Here is a 20,325-nt window from a genome sequence, read left to right on the forward strand (position 1 = left end):
CTTTCTAGTCCTTAATCTTATTTTAAGACTTTATAATTTTCTTGTTTTTGGCAATAGCCATTCTAATTCCATATTATATCATTTTTGAGTGATTTTCTAGTTCCTTTCACTGATATAAGAGTGTATTGAGGATTTTCTTTCTTTGAGATTCATATCCTTGACAATTACTTATAAAAATATATACATAATTATCACCTTGAAAATTAATTTTCTAAAAATCAATAACCTTCAATAATTAATCAATTTTTTAGATACAAACTTTAGTTAGAATCAAGGTATATAGTGTTATTTTGATAATTAATTGACATCTTCTAAAATTATATATATATATATATATATATATATATATAATAGATGATATTAATTAGTAGAAAAATATATATATATATATATATATATAATACTTAGAATGTATTTTTTATTTTATTTTTTATTATATATAAATTAATGTACTTAAGTCTAAATTTAGAATTTTAAATTTGTAGTACACAAGTTTTAAATAAAATAATATTTTGTATGAAGTCATCCTATACTTTTGGATTTGGATTTTTTGCAATGGCATATTGTATATGTTTTTGAAATACTTTGTTGTTGTATATATAGATTTTATTCAAAATAATAATACTAGTATGGTTTAATTTGTAAAATTTATTAAAGATATAAATTAATATGTATAGAATTATTTTTACATGGTATGGGATTTTGTATTGATATTTCTTACAAAAAATATTAAGAAACTAAAAGAGAGTATAATTAGACATTTTTTAAAATGACTAGACAACTTGTTGCAATTTCTATTACAAACATGAGAAATATTTAAAAGAAAAAAAAAAAAAAAAAAAAAAAAAAAAAACACACATTTTTTTTTATCCTCTTGTATAATCTTTATTGTGATACATTCAAAATCTGTCACGGACACAGAATACAGACTTGATATCTACCAAGAAGTTCAAGAAGAACTGGCAAGAACTAGATTAATCAGATGAATACAAGAACAACACCAGAGAGGTGAGCTAGAGCTCCAAGAGATGTATTGTCGAGACTGAAGAACTCTTCAGCCTCGATTCCAATATATACTCCTATTTAGGAAGCTTCTCAAGCAACTTCTACCAACTAGGAAGCTTCTAGAAGGTTCCAAAGACTTGCTTCTAGAAGGTTCTACAAACTTATCTCTAGAAGGTTCTAAGGACTATGTCCCTAATATCTTCTACCAACTAAGAAGCTTCTAGAAAGTTCCAGAGACTTGCTTCTAGAAGGTTCTAGAAGCTTGTCTCTAGAAGGTTCTAGAAACTTGTCTCTAGAAGGTTCTAAGGACTATGTCCCTAACATCACCCCCTCCTTTAGCTTCGAGGTCTCTGGGAAGCAATGTTGTTGTCAATCAGTACCAACGCAAGAAAATGAAGATTTGTCGCATAACGTCTGCTATGAACTCCAACTATTGTTCACGAGGTAAGTGGTTCATCGGCCCTTGCAGCCAATCGTAGTGGCCCACTCCTTCAACTTCTGACCAAGCATGAACTTCCGTGTCTTCATTGTGAAATTGTCCTGCAAATATGCCTTCTGGTTGACCATCGTAAGCAGGCTCGGATTCAAATACAATCACGAGTGATCGGTTACTTGGTATCCTCCGTCGTCGTCGTGGTGCAGGTGGTTCTTCATCTCGGGGTCGCCTTCGTGAACTAGTTGGTTGAGATAATCTGATTGGCATAGTATCTATCTCTTGGCTATCCATATCAAAAGACCAAACTATGGCTACTGAAAAAATTCTATTTTATCTTGGAGAAAATAACTACATCAACTACGAATTTTGGTGGTGCTCTCCCCCTTTCTTATATTCTTGGGTGAGCAAGCTTCAGAAAGAAGCTATTGTCGAACCGGCTTAAGTTTATGAGGATGTTGTTGATGAAACTCCTGTATCTTTTGTGACGCATTGGTGAGATTTTCAGCTAGCTCCCACGTTCGCTCATTAATGTCGTAGCCGCACCAATGAACAAGATACTCCAACTTGCCCCACCTTTACCAAGAATCGAGCACCTTTTCAACCTCGTATTCCTCGTGGTTCTCGATCTCAATACTAGGTGGCAGACATTGCACTCTTCCAGGAAAAGATGACTCTCGATAAGGCTCCAATAAAGAAACATGAAAGACTGGATGTACCTTTATAGAAGCTAGTAATTCCAAACGGTATGCCACTGGATTGATTTGCTTTTGGATGATAAATGGTCCCAATCTTCGATAGTCCAACTTATCACATAGTCGCTTGGTCTTGATATTCCGTCGAAGAAGCCATGTTTTATCTCCAATTTTGAAAGTAGGTGCTTGATTCGGAAATCTATCTGCATACGCCTTGTAGGATTCTTGAGCGGATTGTAATTGAAGCTTCAACGTATTTTGAAGCTCTGATAGTTGTTTCGCAAATCCTTCAGCTGCTGGGTGGTTATTTGTTGATGGACTCAATAAATCAAGCTTTGGATGATACCCATAGTTGGAAAAGAATGGTGTGTATTGAGTCGACGCATGGAGGGTGTTATTATATGCAAACTTGGCTAGCGGCAGATATGTGGTCCAATTGTCTTGCTCATAGTTGATGCTGCATCGTAAGTATTGTTCCAAGACTTGGTTCACCCGTTCTGTTTGACCATCAGTTTGAGGATGAAAAGCCGAAGAAAGCTTGATATCCACCTTCAGTATCTCAAAGAGAGATCTCCAAAACTTTGATACGAATTGGGTTCCTCGATCTGATACGATATCATCTGGTAGTCCATAAAATCGATACACATTATCGAGAAAGAGTCTTGCTGTGACTTCACTGGACGATGTCTTCTTGCAAGAGATAAAATGCGCCATTTTTGTAAGCCGATCTACCACGACAAAGATGCTGTCAAATGAGTTCGATGATGGCAGGTCCGTGATGAAGTCCATGGAAATTGAAGACCATGGTTGACGTGGAATCGGCAATGGTTGTAGGAGTCTATAAAGGCAATGCCGAGGATTCTTGGATCTTAAACAGATGTCGCAGGAGAGGACAAAATCTTTCAAATCTTTCCACATTTGGGGCCACCAAAAATCTCAAGAAATAAGCTCCAAGGTCTTGTTGAATCCAAAATGTCCCGCAGCTGGAAAATCATGGGGAGATTGAAGAACTCGGAGTCGTATTAGTCCCTTTGGGATATATAACCGCTCTTCAAAATATAAAAGATCTCCCTCCACCTTGAACTTGTCGTCATTGGCACACTGCTTAATATCAATGGCTACTGAATCTTCAATGGTTACGGCATGTACCTGATTCAGGAAGTCAGCATTAATTGGCATAATAGTAGCGCAAAGCTGAAATTGCTCTGACTTCAACAATGTCGTACATTGTTGATCAAACGCTGCTTCTCCAGTCTTTGGTACAGGACACGATCTCCTCGATAAGGCATCAGATAGTCCTTGCTGCTTTCCAGGTCGATAAGTGATAATAAAATTGAACCTAGATAGCAACATATTCCATCGAGCTTGACGTCGATTTAGAACTCGAGCCGACATGAAATACTCCAAATTCTTGTGATCTGTGTATACGGTCACTGGATGTGCAGGTCCTTCAAGAAAGTGACGCCATTCTTGGAAAGAATCCACTATAGCAAGAAGTTCCTTATCGTGGATCTCATAATTGATTTCAGCAGCAGAGAACTTTCAAGAATAGAATGCAACCGGATGGAGCTTCTTGTCTTCTCCCATTTGTGAAAGTACAGCTCTCAAAGCAAAATCCGGAGCATCAGTTTCTAAATATAAGGCCTTTGTAAAGTCTGGATGTACCAAGATTGGAGCCGTAGTAAATGCGGTCTTCAGGTTTTGAAACGCCTTCTCTGCTAGAGGTTCCCATTCCAGCTTATCCTTGCATGTCAACCGAGTGAGAGGAGGAGCAACTTGAGAGTAATTCTTGATAAAGATCCGATAGAAGTTGGCAAAACCAAGAAAGCATTGTACGTCTCTAACCGTCTTCAGAACCTCCCAGGACACGATTGCTTCCACCTTCTTGGGGTCCATCTTTAAGCCTTCAGTAGTCGCAACGAACTCCAGAAACTCCATCTCTATTTGGTGAAATAAACACTTTTCCAACTTGGCATATAGTCCTCGCTCGTATAGTTTCTCTAAGACCAAACGAACGTGTTTTTCATGCTCTTCCTCATTTTTTGAAAATATCAAAATATCATCTAAATAGATGACAAAAAAATCGTCAAGGTACTCTCGAAAAATGTCATTCATCATATGTTGAAAGACCGCTGGAGCATTGGTAAGACCAAAGGGCATGACATTATATTCAAAATGGCCATACCTTGTACGGAACGCTGTCTTCCACTCATCTCCTTCCTTGATTCGTACGAGGTTATAAGCTCCCCTTAGATCAATTTTTGTAAAGATTCTTGCACGTCCAAGTTATTCTAAGAGACCAAAAATCAAGGGTAACGGGTAACGATTCTTCTTTGTTACCTTCTTGAAGCCTCGATAGTCCACGCACATCCGCAACGAGCCATCTTTCTTCTTCACAAATAAGATGGGTGCTCCAGGTGACGATTTTGAATGACGGATGAAGTTCTTGGCTAGATTCTCATCGATGTACTTCCGCAACTCCTCCAACTCCATCTACGATAGATTGTAGATTGGGCCAAAAGGCAATTGTGCTCCTTCCTGTAAGTCATATGGCGCAATCATATGGTCAGTGTTTCGGTAGCATGTCGGCATTTTTCTTTTGAAATACGTCTTAAAAATCCTTATATTGCTCCGGTATACTTGTTGTCGAGATCTTCTCCCAGGTAGTTGGAGCCGCATAAATGACAAATGGTGTGCCTCTATTAGACAATCTTATAAACGCTCTTACTCCAATAAATAAGGATTTCTCTATTCGGGGTTTTCTACTAGGCTTGCTCTTGGGTGGTTTTGTGGAAAAGGTCATCTTCCGCAACTTCCAATCTATGGATGGGTTATGCTTTTCCAACCAGGAAAGACCAAGAATAACATGATTTGATGGCATTCTAATAATATTCAAAATAATATGACTACTATAGTCCTTAAACGTCACTTCTATAGGTTCTGATTCATGGGTGACACTACTAGACAATAAAGGTCGTCCATATATGACCTCAACGTGAACAGGTTGGAATTTTTGTACTAAAGGGATCTTATGACGCTTCGTAAATTCTTCGTTTAAGAAACAAGCAGATGCTCCTGAATCTAATAATGCTAAGGTTCTCAATTTTTGAGGGCCAATAAGTAAAGGGATTGTAAAACAAAGGGCAGGTTGAGAGGAAAGAAAGGAACCTGGTTGTTGTTGTGATATTTCACTGTCCAGCCGCACGGTTCCTATTGTGGCTGGGCATCCTCGTTTTCCTAAATAAACGCGCCCCTAGTCTTGATAATACGTCGATTTTGCTTCTTGGGGCAGTTTTCAACTTTGTGGCCTTCTTCACCGCAATACAAGCATAGACCTTCCTCCATATGCCACTTTTTTTCTTCTAGAGTAAGAGATTTGACACGTATCGCATCAATTTACATGTCTTCTACCTCTGAATGTGAATTCACGCTGTTTGCCAACATAGTTGGGGTGTGGCGAACCGTATGTTGTCTTGAACGTTGGTCTTGGCGACGTTGGAATAGGCGGTTATCGCACTTCACAGCTTGGCTAATAGCTTTATTGAGCGTTTGCGGATCAGGAAGAGTTAACAGCAAATCCTTCACATCGTCCCTTAAACCCCAATAGAATTGACTCATGAACGCTTCTTCATTCCAATTGATATCGCATGCTAATTGCCTGAAGTTCGATGCATAGACTGATGTAGAACGCATCCCTTGTCGTAGTGACCGGATCTTTGTTGTAGCCCATCGAACCTTGTCGTGTTCACCAAATGCTTCCGCAAATGCCTCCAAAAAGGTTTCAAAGTTATTTAGTATGGACGATCGTTTCTCAAATAAAGAAGCAAACTATGATAGAGCTTGTCCTGTAAGTAAGGTTCCAACAAGCCCAACACGTGACTCCTCTGTTGGGTAGCGTTCGGGCTGTAAAGCTGTTATTAACTTGATTTGGTTGACGAATCCTCAAAACTTGGAACGCGTACCATCGAACTTGTCCGTAAGGCTAACTCAGGGTTTCTTATGTTGTAGAACCAGCGGTGCTTGTCGAACCTGAGGTAAAGTTGCTTCTCCAAGTGTAGAAATTTGAAGCTGGTGCAACCTAGATTGTGCCATCCCAGATGCTCCATCATTATGAAGCCTTGCCACGACTCCCTCAATCTCTGCAGTTCTTTGCGATAACATAGCGAGGGCATTCATGATAGCATATAACTTGGACTCTGAACTTTCCGTCATACTAATGTCTTGGCCCCCGACCATTCTAAAAGAAGGACAGAAATGACTCTACAAGAAGACAATATTGGTTTAGAAGAGGGTACTCCGCAACCTCTAAAATGCCTTAAGAGCTTCAAGAAAAGGGGTAATCCACTCTCTCCAAGAAGAATAAGACTCCAATATTGTAACAAAAGAAGTATCAGTTTAGAGGAGGGTAATCCGCAACCTCTAAAGTGCTAATACACTTCTAAGGAGAGGGGTAATCCACACTCTAACAAAGAAGAAACTAGCTCTGATATCTGAGGTGAGTGAAGTCTCGACAAACTGTCACGGACACAGAATACAGACTTGATATCTACCAAGAAGTTCAAGAAGAACTGGCAAGAACTAGATTAATCAGATGAATACAAGAACAACACCAGAGAGGTGAGCTAGAGCTCCAAGAGATGTGTTGTCGAGACTAAAGAACTCTTCACCCTCGATTCCAATATATACTCCTATTTAAGAAGCTTCTCAAGCAACTTCTACCAACTAGGAAGCTTCTAGAAGGTTCCAAAGACTTGCTTCTAGAAGGTTCTAGAAACTTATCTCTAGAAGGTTCTAAGGACTATGTCCCTAACATCTTCTACCAACTAAGAAGCTTCTAGAAGGTTCCAGAGACTTGCTTCTAGAAGCTTCTAGAAGCTTGTCTCTAGAAGGTTCTAGAAACTTGTCTCTAGAAGGTTCTAAGGACTATGTCCCCAACAAAATCCTCCATTTAGTTTATATATTTATATATATATATATATAAAAAAAATATTGTCATGCTTTGGATTGCTAGTCAATCCATTTATTCTACACAATTCTAATTACCTTCTATGAAAAGAAAAGAATCCAAAAACAATAAAGTTTGTCAAGTTGTGAAGAATGAAACTTGTTAAAAAAGACTACCAAATCTTCACCTCATGGTTGGTTGTTTAATCACACTACTCTAATGAATATATCATCAAAAAATCACCCCATAAAACAACCAAATGAAAAGAAAAAAAAAAACAGACTCCACTATAATGAATTCCGAATAATGAAGGGAACATGAAATGAGAAGAGCAAGACTAAATGAGAAAAGCAAAGGGAAAGAGAAAGGAAAGGAAAGGTGGGGGGATTACCATGAGACCCTGGGAACGAGGGGAGCGGAAAAAGATGAGATGCCGCGTGGTGCCAACTAGGCACTTTACCGATTCTTTCGGCCAGGGTGACCCATCCGACGTGGCAATGGATGACGAGGCACCGGGACTCCTCATGATCCATGAACTCCGTGCTACGGGGGTGGGGTTGGGCCTCCACCGCCTGTGTGAACGTAACCTCACCGCCTGTGTGAACGCAACCTCACCCCCAAGAAAGGGTAGAGCATGCTCCTAGATTCCAGCCCTGCCCTGTGGGATTACGTGTTCAGAGCAAATCCCTGGCTCTGGCTCCCTCGCCTTGCCTTGCTTGCCCTTGCCGTTGCCGTTGTCTTGTGGGGTGTGGGTTACTCTGTGTCTTGGGATTCTTCTGTGTGACTCCGCATCTCTTGCTCGATTTGGGTCGTCGACGCTGTTGCGCGGCAGAATTCGACGTAATTTTTTGTGAGTGGCAGTGAGATTTTGTCGCTGCAGCCATGAGCGACACAGCCAGCGGCAACGACTGGGAGCTTGTGAGTGAAGGGCTTTCTTCTCACCCCTCTTCGGCGTCCAGTTCTAGCGATGCGGGTGCTGATGGGGCGGTTGAGAGAGGTGCGGAGGGAGGCGGTGAAGAGGGTGCTCATGATGGTAACTGATCGTACTCCTGGTTTTTAAAAAGATTTTTTTTTTCTTCGTTGTGGGTTTGTGGGATTGTGGACGGCGTGTTTCTTTTTCTTTTTTGGTTTTGCGTTTGAAGGGGAGAATGCGGTGGATTTGTGATGGTGTGGTTCGTGCAGAGGTTTTCTTTTAGGAGGGAGGTTTCTGAGGAGAGGTTGTGTGATTTTGTGGGTCTCTAGGTTGAGCGAAACTTGGGTGATTGGGGTTGATGCAGGGATAGGGACTGTAGATTCGGGTGTAGGCTCTGGTTATTTCCTTTGTAACCCATCCACTCCCTCCCTGCCCTTGGAGTTTCTTGGTGTCGGTGAAGTGGAGCAGTTTGATGTGATGAAACCTACTGGGGTGCCATCTGAGGCGCCGTCCGATGATTCCTTTACCGTGGAGGATGCAAAGAGAAAACAGGTTGAGGAGCTCGATTTTTCGCGTGGCATTCTGATGCCCGACAGCTGTACTACGCAACTTCATGAATTATCCAAATTGGATTGGATGGAGCCGAGGCCTCCAGGTCGGTTTAACCATCATCATCTTGAATTTGCTTTTTATCTCGAGCATGTTGTTCACGATTGGGTTGTATTTCTTTTTCTTCTTCGTTTTTACTGCCGCGATATTGTCCAGAGCCGAGGCACACAGGTCGGCTAAACTACTCCATCCTTCATTTTGGCCATTCGAAGCTGATAAGTTTTTGCTTCTTTTTCGTAGTTGGGTCTTAATTTTATGGAGTTTTAAAAGGGAGCTTATCAACCACACACTAACCTTCATCTCTGCCCTAGTTTTTAGCTCCTCTCGCATTCATTTCTGCAGTTCAGAGATGGAATGTTTTGGTGAGGGGGCTTATCAACGTTGAAGTTTATATTTGAATGCAAAAGGAGCTTAAAACGAATCCTAAACTTCTAAACTGTAAACGTTCATTGCAATTAAGGCAGAAGAAGTATTGCATCAATTCTAGTGCCCTTTTGAGTATTTTGAGATGCTTTGAAGTATCCAGTAATGAATTCAAGAAACCGGAATTTAGGCAAGCATGGAAAAAATTAGGGTTTATATGGTGGCTGAAGCTTTACCAGGCCATTACGCTGAATTGGTTAAGTTATGGAATGAACCTAATAATGAATTGGCTGAGAATTTTTTCAACTTACTGGCCGAACCTCATATGCTTCATTCGCATTAAAGTCAGCAACCGAGAGAAAAAGTACAGCTCATCAGGTGATTGCGCTACATGAGGTTGGGTCCAAGCCTCACTGATGACCAGTAATTCACTAGTTAAATCCTCGGATCTATCTCATGTGGCTATCCCGTCTTTGATGGTAATGGAAATGAAGGACCTAACTATGTTGTGTTTTTAGGCGCAGGGAATCAGCTTCTAGAATTCGAAGGTAGTGAACTTGGAAGTACAAGCAATCCAGACGTATTTGCTCCAGAGATCAAGGCCAGGATGGAACGTGAATTACATCAAGTAGGTCCATTATTAGGTTCATGCATGTCTGCTCCATCCTCTCCAACCATTGTCAGTCGGGACAATTCGTTTCGGCTTAGTCTCAGTGATGAGATGGTAGGTCGTGTCATTGGCGGTGATGATACTTCTCAGCGTGGGTGTTCTATAGAAGTGGAGCCAGATACATTAGCAGCTGTAGAGCATGAGATGCTCTTGGCACACTCGGCTTTCATATCTCCAGACTCAGTTGCTGGTGAGATTTTGGCACGTGTCAGCTTTGTTGTTGTTATCTAGAATTTTTTTAAGTTATGAGGAGGTCTCTGGACTCAAATTAGTATTTAAGGCTCGAGATAGAATCATATTCAACAATACTGAAGTTCGAGGCAGTATCCCAGTTTAGATTTGAGTGAAATAATTGCTCACTCTAGAATTTCTGCTTCGCCACTTCAATCCTTTGCATGTGGATAAATCCAACCTAGTTATGATAGATCCATATCATCTCTCTAGAGCTCTTAGTTAGATGCTTTTATTCATTTTTATTTTCTATTTTTCTGATCTGTGTTATCTGATAGATATGAATAAGATTGGGGTTTCAAGTAAAGAGAGCTCAGCATCTGCCCTTGAAGATGAGCATGCTGTTGAAACCTGGTGGAATAAACCAGTGCACGGTCGACAAGCGAGCACATATTGGTCCTTTGCCTTAGCTGCGGCTGTGATGGGCCTTGTTATCCTGGGTCATCGATGGCAGTATGAACGACGTCAAAATCACCAGCTTCGTTTACGTCTCATCGCAAAAGAAGAGGTATGTTCTTTGATTTCGTTTTTCTCATCATCTTGATTTGGATAAATTTTCAGGGCAACCACTTTTCTTACCATTGGTGATAAGTTTCTTATCCTGCAATTAGCCTTATCGTTAATGATAAATTTCTAGGGTTAGCTTTATTCCCTTTGCTGTAGATCAGCTAGATATAACGTCTCATGAACGTTTCATATGCAAATCATACTCTATCATCTTGCATAAATTTGATGCATGACTGGCCGCTGCCTCACTGGTTGCTGAGTTCCTCTTGTACTTCTGTACAAAGCGCGGAACCAATCTCCTGAGTGCTCCACAATTCAAAGCTTCAATTTGTCATAGATTAGCCATCTGCATATTATGAAGTCCTGTGTGCAATATAGTTCCCTGCACTTTGAAACTGATGAAGTATATACCTTTGCTCATTCCCTTCACTCAGGGTTAGAAAGTTGGACAGGTATAAGTATTGTTCAGGGTTACCGTCACACTCCATGATCTTGGAGTGTGACGGTACATCTTGTATGTAAAGTACAACACTCTCATTGTCGACACAGCTTGAAGCTCTTACAACCGACGCAGGTTCTAAGACAGAGTATGAGTTATTTGGAGCTATATTGTAGGTCAATATTCTTTAGTTACTGATACTCGTCGGGAATTCTTGATTTTGGCATTGCCTTGAACATCTATCAGATGCTTTAAAACTACACCATGAGTACATCTATTATGTCATGACAACATTTTGGTCGAAGTTAACCAGTTTCGTGTTTTCGAATTGCAGAAAATTGGTCAACTTGTACTGCAACTAGCTCGCTTGAAGGAAGCATTGTCAGGTCGCCGGCGGGTGCCCGTTCTGCGCTCCGGCTCCTATCTCAATGACTCGTTTGACCGCTATTAAACTGGGTCACTTCCTGATCTTCACGTGCTTATTTGTGTGAGTTATTTGGAAGGTAATGATGCGAAAACAGGTATCTTTTTTGCATCTCTTGCATGCATCTTTTCTGTGAAGATCTTTTGTAAATACTGTTGAATATTAGGATAAAAGGTTGAAAAAATTAGGTGGCTGAAATGTTCAGAACTTCAGGAGTGGAACAGTGCTTAGTGTGTCAAGTAGATATTGTACCTCATGGTTTCCACCAGCTTTGGGATCTTGTGAGCTATTCATATGACGTCTTTCTCATGCACGATTCTATTATCTTCTTTACACCAACTAATACGATTGTGTGTGCCATGTAGTATGTGGACACATATATGTTAAGGTTGTTGCTTATACTTTGGTTTACTTAAAACAAGACATTTCTGCATAGACAATGTGAGCTTAGCAAGCTTGGTTTGGGCTGTGTGGTCTTGGCATGTATAAAGCTGAAGTTCCAGACATAGTTATTACCTGGAATGTATCTGCTGATCATTTAACATTTGTGTGAACTTTTAAATCCTTGATTACTCTTAACTTATTCTTGACCTCCTGAAGTCGCAGAGCAGTGTATGAAATCGTTTGAATTTGTCTTAGTCACAATTTTAAAAAACCCAATTTAAAATTTAAACCCAATTGCTTGATAGTAATATCAAATCTTGTCTAATGAATTTATATTTTATTTTTTAAAAGAATATGCTTATCTATATTTTTCAAATTGAAAATTAAAAATTTGATTTCTGTTAATTTCTATGCCGCTTATTTTATAAAATCATTTAGATCAATGTAAATAGTCATAAGTTTATTTACTTTAATTTAAAGGCGTATTATCAATACTAACATTATTTTATAATTTTTAAACCTCATGTTGTACATATTACTCATTTTTTCCTTGAACTTGTTAAATTATAGATTTTACATATCATTACAAGTTATCACCTTCACAAAAAAAAAAAAAAAAAAAAAAAAAAGGTATGTCTTGTATTATTCCTAATGCAACATTATAAATGTATTCATTGTCTTAAGTAAGATTAATATTCCAACAACGTATGTGTTATTTCAGTTTAAGTCTCTTTTTTTTTCAGAAGAAAAAGAAAAAAGGTACTGCCAGTGCCACCGCAATCCCACACAAATTTCGGTTAAATAATATATCGACCAGGTGGCGGTGGCAACAGCAAAAAACCGTGGTGGCAAAGAAACACACGCTTTGCCTGGCAACACTGGACAACTGACAACCCCTCCCTCTCACGGTTACACCCCACCCCCGTCCTCTCCGCACGGTCTCACGACCCACATAAAAACTGTGCCCCGAAAGGCGCGGGTGTGGAAGACCGCGGCACACCCCAGCCCTAAGCCGCATGGTCGATATCAACGACAGAGACGAAGTGTGGGTGAGGCGCGGGGGGCCGGTGACCGCACACAGGGAGCATGGATGAATGAATAACTAGATGGATGTATCTTGGATGAATTGTTTCAGTCTGTCAGTCAGGCCAGGCTCTCTCGCCTGCCCTGCTCGCAGCAGCAGCAGTCTAGTTAGCCCTGGACACACACACTCTCCCACACACACTCACAGTCTGTCTGTCTGACAGTGTCGTCTTCCTCGCCCCCCTCTTCTCTTTCTCTCTCTCTGTCTTTAGGAAGGGGAAGAGGAAGTGGGGGGGGGGAGTAAGTAAGTGAGTCTTGATGGCATCAGCTCCTCCTCCTCCTCCTCTTTCCTTTTCATACATGTCATTGCAACCCCCTCTTCTCTTCTCTCCTCTCCTCTCATCTGTTGTCTCCCTCTTTCCTCTGTAGCTACCCCAGCTGTCTCATCCTTCCTTCTTCACTCTCTGCTTCTTCTCCCTCACGCTTCTGGTAGCCGTTCGGGGTTGTGGTTCAGCATTGCCCTCTCCTTCTTCCATACGTAGTAGTAGTAGTAGTAGTAGTAGTGTCTTCTAGGTTTCTCTTTCTGCATGTTAAGAGCCACCTTTGTAAAAGGCTTTATTTTTAGTTTGATACTCGAGACAGGTGGAAAAGAGAGACTGGGCGATATGTAGGTTGTAGTGGGTCGTAGGTGGGGTTAAAGTAGGGAGGAGCTGGGTGATAATTGTAAATGGGTGTTGGTTTCGAGTGGGTATTTTAGGTTATGATTCTGGTGCTTTCTTTCTTTTTGTTTGTTTGTTTATTTGTTTTGTGTGGAGTGAGTTTGGGTATATGGGTGTTGTGTGTTGGAATAGATGGGAGGATCCTTCGGAAAGGTAGTGTTGATGAGGGCGGTGTGTGTCCCATCAATCGTGAGGGTGCTGATGAGTTGTGGTGTCATGATCCGCAGCGTCTGCGATGGTTGCTGAGGTTGTTGAAGCTTTAAGCAATTCATGTGCGTGACACATGGAATCTTTTGTGAAAGCTATGGCAGGAGGTAAGTTTAGGCGGGCCGTTGCTTGCCTTTGGAGAGTGGTATTGGTAGCGACGTTCTTGGGAGGTATGGTAGCAGGGGATCCAGCTGGAGATAGAGCAGTGTTATTGGAGTTTAAGGCAGGCATAACGAACAGCGATGTGCTTGGATGGACGGATCCCAATCCGTGTTTGTGGAATGCAAAGATGGTTAAATGCGACGCAGCTGGAAATGTGGTGCAGCTTCGAGTACGGGAACTGGGGCTGACGGGTACAGTTACTCCCAAACTGAACAGTCTTTCGTCCCTTGAGTATCTTGAACTCAACCTCAATTTCTTCACCGGAGCCATGCCCTCTCTCGCTGGGCTGTCCCGGTTGCAGTACGCTTATCTTGATGACAACAGCTTCACATCCATTCCTCCCGATATTTTCGACGGCTTGACCTCCATCATTGAGCTTCACGTTGAAAACAACGTAGACTTGAATTCACCAGATGGCTGGTCTATCCCGGAGAGCATTGCGTCTTTGAGCACTCTTTCCGTGCTCGCCGTTACCAATGCTAGCGTCACAGGTCCTCTTCCTTCCTTTCTTGGCACCATGCCGGCCCTCAAGACGCTGGAGGCCGCTTACAATCGGCTTGAGGGTGGAATCCCTGACTCTTTCCAGAAATCCAGCATAACAACTCTCAAACTTAACAATCAGGGTATGAATGGCAGCATCGCCGCCATTGGTGGCATGACCGGCGCTCGAATCCTGTGGGTGCACGTTAACAAAATGACTGGTCCGGTGCCGGCTGGGCTGGAAGGCGCCGCGGGTCTGACAAGTCTCCGCATCAACGACAACCAGCTCGTAGGAAGGCTACCACCTGGTCTTGCCAGCATTCCTTCTTTATCCGAATGCCTGATGAAAAACAACCATCTTTCGGGTGAATCTCCTGCTTTCCAGCCCGGTGTGTTGACCAATTCTGATGCTGACACCTTCTGCGGCGCAGCAGGAGTGCCATGTTCGGCCAAAGTGAACTATCTGTTAGACTTCTTGGAAGCAGCAGGATACCCTCAACAAGTGGCTGTATCATGGGTTGGTCCAGATCCTTGTACAGGACCGTGGATTGGTGTTGCCTGCGATCCAACTTCTGGTGAAATTGTTTCAATCACTCTTCCGAATTACAAACTGACGGGCACTATCTCGCCGTCTCTTGGCAATTTGACCTACTTGAGGTCTTTAAATCTGGCTACAAACGCCCTCACTGGGACGGTTCCTTCAGAGTTGACCAAGATTCCATCCCTCACAAGCGTGGATGTCAGTGATAACAATCTATCCGCTCCCTTGCCTCTGTTTCCCTCAAGTGTAACATTTAAATATGCCGGCAATCCTCTCATTGTGGGGGCAATGCAACCCCCAGTTGCTGGAACTCCACCAGCTCCGCAAACCCCGACTGCACCAACTCCGGGTGCGAATCCCACCCCTGCCGGAGTGATCCCACCCTCCGGAAACGGAACAACTGCAGGGCCGATCTCGCACAAATCCATGTCTGTAGTATTGGTTGTAGTAGTGGTCGCTGCTGGGATAGTAACGGCCGTGGCTGCTGCCATTATAATCTTCTTTTTGGTGAAAAGGAAGAAGAAGAAATTACAAGCTGTGAATGGGATGTCTGTATATCCTCGAGTGGACTCCGGATCCGATCGCGATTTGAAGGTTATGGAGAGTAACAACAGCAGCGCTAGTCATCAAGCTACTGTGAGCTCATATGGAACTTTGAGTGGCGCAGGGGATAGTCTCCAAAGCAGCAGCCCTTCAGTTGACCATCAGGTGATTTATCTTGAAAAGATCTCACAGTTTTCTGCATTGGAAATCTTGGAAATTCTATTGGATTTAGAAGAGATCTGCACTGGCAGGTTGGACTGAAGTGTGGTATTGTGAATGTGCGAAAAGGCTTTGGAGCAGGGCAACATGTTCATGTCTATCGAAGTGCTTAGGGCGGTCACAAACAACTTTTCGGAGGACAATATCCTCGGTCGGGGAGGGTTTGGGGTAGTTTACAGAGGAGAACTCCAAGATGGGACACAAATTGCCGTGAAAAGAATGCAAGCAGGTGTAGTCAGCAACAAAGGCTTGTGTGAATTTCAATCGGAAATTACAGTCTTGACAAAAGTGAAACATCGGCATCTAGTGGGTCTGTTAGGTTATTGTGCGAATGGCAATGAAAGGCTTCTCGTTTATGAGTACATGCCGCAGGGCACACTAGCTCAGCATCTCTTTGAATATCGGCAGTTGCAAGAGAAGCCGCTTTCCTGGATGATGAGATTGAGCATTGGTCTGGATGTAGCTCGAGGTTTGGAATATCTCCATAATTTAGCGCACAGGAGCTTCATTCACAGGGATTTGAAACCTTCGAATATACTATTAACGGAAGACTTCCGAGCAAAAGTGTCGGACTTTGGTCTAGTCAAACTAGCTCCAGAAGGAAATTACTCTGTGGAGACGAGGCTAGCAGGAACGTTTGGTTACTTGGCTCCTGAATATGCAGGTAACTCATGAGGCCATTTTGAGATTTGGTCCTTGCCGGAAATGCAATGTTAACTTCGCATAGTAGTTCATTAGCGTACGCATTTACATTTTTTTTTTTGCTGATACGTTACTGACTCTAACATTTTCCTCACTCCTTCCAAGCGTAGTTACTGGCAGAGTTACGACCAAGGCGGACGTTTTCAGTTTCGGGGTAGTTTTGATGGAGCTTATAACAGGTCGTCGAGCTCTAGATGAGACTCAGGCAGAGGAGAACGTGCATCTGGTGACGTGGTTTCAGCGTATGATGCACGTGAACAAGGATAATCTCCGTTCCGCGGTTGACCCTACCATCGACGCAGGGGACGACGACACTTACAAGACCATCTGCACTGTTGCAGAGCTTGCAGGCTACTGCACTTCTCGTGAGCCAAGCTCACGTCCTGACATGAGCTATGCAGTTAGCGTGCTCACGCCGTTAGTGGAGCAATGGAAGCCCACGTTCCATGGACACGATGGGGCATGTAATTCTAGTGAAGACTTGGAGCTCTCTCTACCCCAAGCTTTGAAGCAGTGGCAGGAGTACGAAGGCGATTCAACTATGAGCCAACGCTTAGACGACACGAAGGGTAGTATTCCTGTTCGACCAGTGGGCTTTGCAGACTCCTTCACCTCGACAGATGGTCGATAATGCAGTTCTTCTCCTCCGTATTCAAATCTTGGATTGCCCCCTCCCTTGTACCGACAAGTGCTTTCCGATGAACGAATGTGGAGAACCGGCAATTAGTGCAAAATCAGCCGAGCTAATTTTGCGAACCGGTGATTCAAGATTGAATTATTAGGGAGGAAACTCAATGTATTCTCTTAAATAAAAAACTAAAAGCAGTAAAATCCGGAGCAACAATCGAGACATAGCGACGGACTGCCAGTTGATTATGGGAAAGCAAAGGATCTTAGCTGAATTCACCTAAATTTTTTCCAGTCCCTTGCTTCCGCTACGCGACGGCTCATAGGATCCGCAGACCAACCACAGACCTCCAACGCCTAGCAAAAACTTACAGGTCCCCACGTCGACTGATATGCTCGGAGAACGTGGGATGGAATGAAAATAAATCCCATTGACAGGACCACAACCTTATTCGTCGTCCTAGACCTCGTTCAGGAGTTAGGTCTGCTGATGAAGGCTCAAATCAGCCAGGTTTTTTCGCGGGTACCCTGGCACTTAACGAAGGCGATACAACCATGTAATTGTCTAATGTTCACAGTGATGCATTTCGGGGAGCCCTCGGTTTTGGCAACTTCCGAACACTTTGTATATATACACTCTCTAGTTGATACCGTTGTACCCCTCTCCCTCCTTAAATGTTAGTCTCAGGAAAACACATAAAAGTAACCTTTTTCTTTGTTTTAGGATATCTTAAATTGCAGTTTTACGTGGCTGTTAAAAAAAAAAGATGGAATAAAATTCAAAATTGCATACTACAGAATACGTATCCACCAGAATACCCAGATCCACTTCTTCTCTGTATCCAATTTGCTTCATAACTGAGGTGAAAAGAAATTCATTTGCTCTCTATGCTAACAATTTTATCTTATTTGACAACAAAAAAACAAAATTGTAATAACAAGTACCAACTCCCAGAAGTGTTACATTTGAGAAGACAACTGTAGATCCAATCCTGAGTATGAAGAGTTTCAAAACGATTGCTCCTCAAGAGGTCATATGCATCATCTTGCCGATTAAAATTTGTGTGTGCAATCTCACATTTATAGTTGTACAAATTCTGCATGCCACTGTAGTTTCAAGGTGAGCCGATTATCTGCAGTGAGCTAGCTAAGAGATTTAATCTCTAGCACCTGAATTTGGGGTCATCTGCAAGGGGTTGTTTAGCATCTAAATCTGGGCAAGTTATGAAAGAAACGACCAGTTTATCATCAGCTCCTGAAGCCGTTCCAAGCAAGTCTATCTAGTTGCCAGATCAATAGAGTGGCAACTATTCAGCACATTTCACAGAATAATCAGGAGAGAAGCCCTTGAACCATTCCTTCCTGTGTTTTTTGGTGTTGGCTTCGAATCAACTATAATGGGGTTGATTGTGATTGACATCCTCGACACACACAAGGCTGCTGTAAGAAAGAAAAAAAGCCGCAGTTGCAGGTATGAATCTGTGTCCCCCCCCCTTGTCCCTGATGAACCCAAATTAAGGTTGCATTCTGATATACACAACGAGCAATTCTGTTTTATTTATTTTATGAATTCTTCTTCTTTCCTTATAAAGGGTTTTGTACCAGTTTGGGCGTTGTGGGGGGGGGGGGGGGGGTCAGAAAGATGATTGTGATGGAATCCTGACACCCCAACAGATGCAGCCATCTCATCCCATGCTCCTTGCCAGGCACGAGGACAAGCCTAGATGCTCCAGCATGTAAGTACTGGAACCCTAACCTCCCTTCTCCTCCTCTCCCCTCCACTCCACTCCCATTCTACTCCACAAGGATGTGGATGTGGCTACAACACATTCAGTAAGTAGGTGATGCAGGCGGGTCTCCAACCCCTGCAAAATTTGACAGGGCTGCAGGGCCCTTTTTTCTGCAGATCTCCCCAGTTGACGCCTCCCGGTAGGTGCTCAACTGTATCGGTATGAGAATTGCCCCCACAGTACACACACTCCCCCACCACCTCCATGCATGACTCTTGCAGATTCCAGGCTGTGTGCCCCTTTCCAGCATTTATGTTTTCTGTTTCTGAATCCTGCGTTTATATTCTCTCCCTTTTCCATAATGCATTTCCATTCATTTACTCATTCATTTCTTGTTCCTACCTATGCTTCACATGATCTATACTGTGACTGAATGTGGAACAATTGTGTTCAGAAGTGAGTTTTGCCCCTGTTTATAGGGTTACAAGAGTGAGAGCACCCACTGTTTCTGGAGTAGTGGGAAATGGGTCTGAACTTGTTCACATCTAAGCTGATTGCACTTCAACCAAGTGGGTGATTTAATGCAATAAAGAGTCAGTGACTATTGACTGCCTTCTACACTGCACGGAAAAAGGCAATATTGTAATACTACCTTCATTTTTGACAAGCCAGTTCTGTCACTAATGTGATAGGATTTACTATGTGAATGGGTTTTTATGGCAAGAAATGCAAAAGTGTAAGTAAAACGTTCAATTGTGCTGAGAACGTCTCTGTACTTAGGGGAGAGGTGAGAGGCCAAAACTCTTAATTCTTTTGATTGGCTAATTTCCATACACTTATATATCTCAGTCAATCAAAGGATTTCAAAGTTGTGGCCCCTCACTTTGTCTCCAAAGTATAAAGACCTTCTAAGCTGTATGGCAATTATTGAGTGTTTTTTTTTCAAATGTAGCTTAATCTATGGATGATAGTTTAAACAATTGCAAGAGTAGTTGGGAAATTTTCTTAGATTAGTCCAACAATTTCATTTCTTTTTTCTTTTTTAAAATAATAATTTGTTTGTATTGCACATGGGATACAGTAATTTTGTATAAGTTCTTTTTTAGCATTGCAATTTTGCAGTAGTCTCAAATTCATGATATTCAAATTTTACAAAAACTTGCACCATGTGGTAATTATGAGATAGGTTGAAAAACTTGTATACAAATCCTATCATTTGTACCTAATCAATTTTTTATATTTATTATCTTTTAAATCATTCATGGCATATGATATCATTTAACTATGGTTTTTTTTAAATAAATTCCTAATTATAGCTCATTATATATAATTATATTCTTTTTTTATTGGTTGTAAGAATTTCTATTTCTAGAACATCTATCATATATATATATATATATATATATATATATAAAGATTAAATTAATTCTTAAAGATATTATATTATAAATTAAAATAGAATTATAAAAAAATATTAATTTTAATTTTATTAACTTAAAATTGTAATTATAAAATTTATACAAAGCATGTTTTTAGTACTTTAGTCATACAAGAGTATAATTACTTTTGATATTTGAAGCTTTTTATTAAAAAGTTAGCATAACTAAACAAATCATTTTTATAATGTCTATAAATAAGTGATTTAATAAATGGTTGTAAAACTAAATTATAATTATGTTTTGTGAATTTTAATGTCTTCAATTGCTTTCATATTTGCACCTATATTTTGTCTAGTACTAATATTTACACTACAA

The 20,325-nt window shown here is 41.4% G+C and overlaps 2 protein-coding genes across 4 annotated transcripts; both read left to right on the plus strand.

Annotated features, from left to right (window-relative positions):
- Positions 1–7,826: 7,826 nt before the first annotated feature.
- Positions 7,827–11,833, plus strand: LOC112292487 (uncharacterized). 2 transcript variants are annotated; one of them, XM_024541027.3, is made up of 5 exons: positions 7,827–8,111; positions 8,356–8,646; positions 9,482–9,823; positions 10,143–10,372; positions 11,145–11,833. In XM_024541027.3, exons 1-5 carry the CDS (start codon positions 7,961–7,963, stop codon positions 11,259–11,261), a joined length of 1,131 nt encoding a protein of 376 aa, XP_024396795.1. In that variant the 5' UTR covers positions 7,827–7,960; the 3' UTR covers positions 11,262–11,833. The 2 variants fall into 2 exon arrangements, with proteins under 2 accessions (XP_024396795.1, XP_024396796.1); XM_024541028.3 differs by having other exon boundaries at positions 9,488–9,823.
- A 1,003-nt stretch (positions 11,834–12,836) lies between these two features.
- Positions 12,837–17,641, plus strand: LOC112292486 (receptor protein kinase TMK1). Of its 2 annotated transcripts, none has more exons than XM_024541025.3 (3): positions 12,837–15,458; positions 15,582–16,176; positions 16,325–17,641. In XM_024541025.3, exons 1-3 carry the CDS (start codon positions 13,644–13,646, stop codon positions 16,843–16,845), a joined length of 2,931 nt encoding a protein of 976 aa, XP_024396793.1. In that variant the 5' UTR covers positions 12,837–13,643; the 3' UTR covers positions 16,846–17,641. The 2 variants fall into 2 exon arrangements, with proteins under 2 accessions (XP_024396793.1, XP_024396794.1); XM_024541026.3 differs by having other exon boundaries at positions 13,502–15,458; positions 16,335–17,641.
- The last annotated feature ends 2,684 nt before the right edge of the window (positions 17,642–20,325 follow it).

The sequence above is a fragment of the Physcomitrium patens genome, chromosome 15, assembly GCF_059467195.1.
Source record: "Physcomitrium patens ecotype Gransden chromosome 15, ASM5946719v1, whole genome shotgun sequence".
NCBI lineage: Eukaryota > Viridiplantae > Streptophyta > Bryopsida > Funariales > Funariaceae > Physcomitrium > Physcomitrium patens.

Excerpts from the sequence above, each read along its gene's own strand:
- LOC112292486 (XM_024541025.3), top strand. The coding sequence starts at position 13,644 with ATGGAATCTTTTGTGAAAGCTATGGCAGGAGGTAAGTTTAGGCGGGCC. Across the intron at positions 15,459-15,581 it reads GCCCTTCAGTTGACCATCAG|GCTTTGGAGCAGGGCAACAT; the intron begins GTGATTTATCTT and ends ATGTGCGAAAAG. Across the intron at positions 16,177-16,324 it reads CTTGGCTCCTGAATATGCAG|TTACTGGCAGAGTTACGACC; the intron begins GTAACTCATGAG and ends TTCCAAGCGTAG.
- LOC112292487 (XM_024541027.3), top strand. The coding sequence starts at position 7,961 with ATGAGCGACACAGCCAGCGGCAACGACTGGGAGCTTGTGAGTGAAGGG. Across the intron at positions 9,824-10,142 it reads ATCTCCAGACTCAGTTGCTG|ATATGAATAAGATTGGGGTT; the intron begins GTGAGATTTTGG and ends GTTATCTGATAG. Across the intron at positions 10,373-11,144 it reads GTCTCATCGCAAAAGAAGAG|AAAATTGGTCAACTTGTACT; the intron begins GTATGTTCTTTG and ends TTCGAATTGCAG.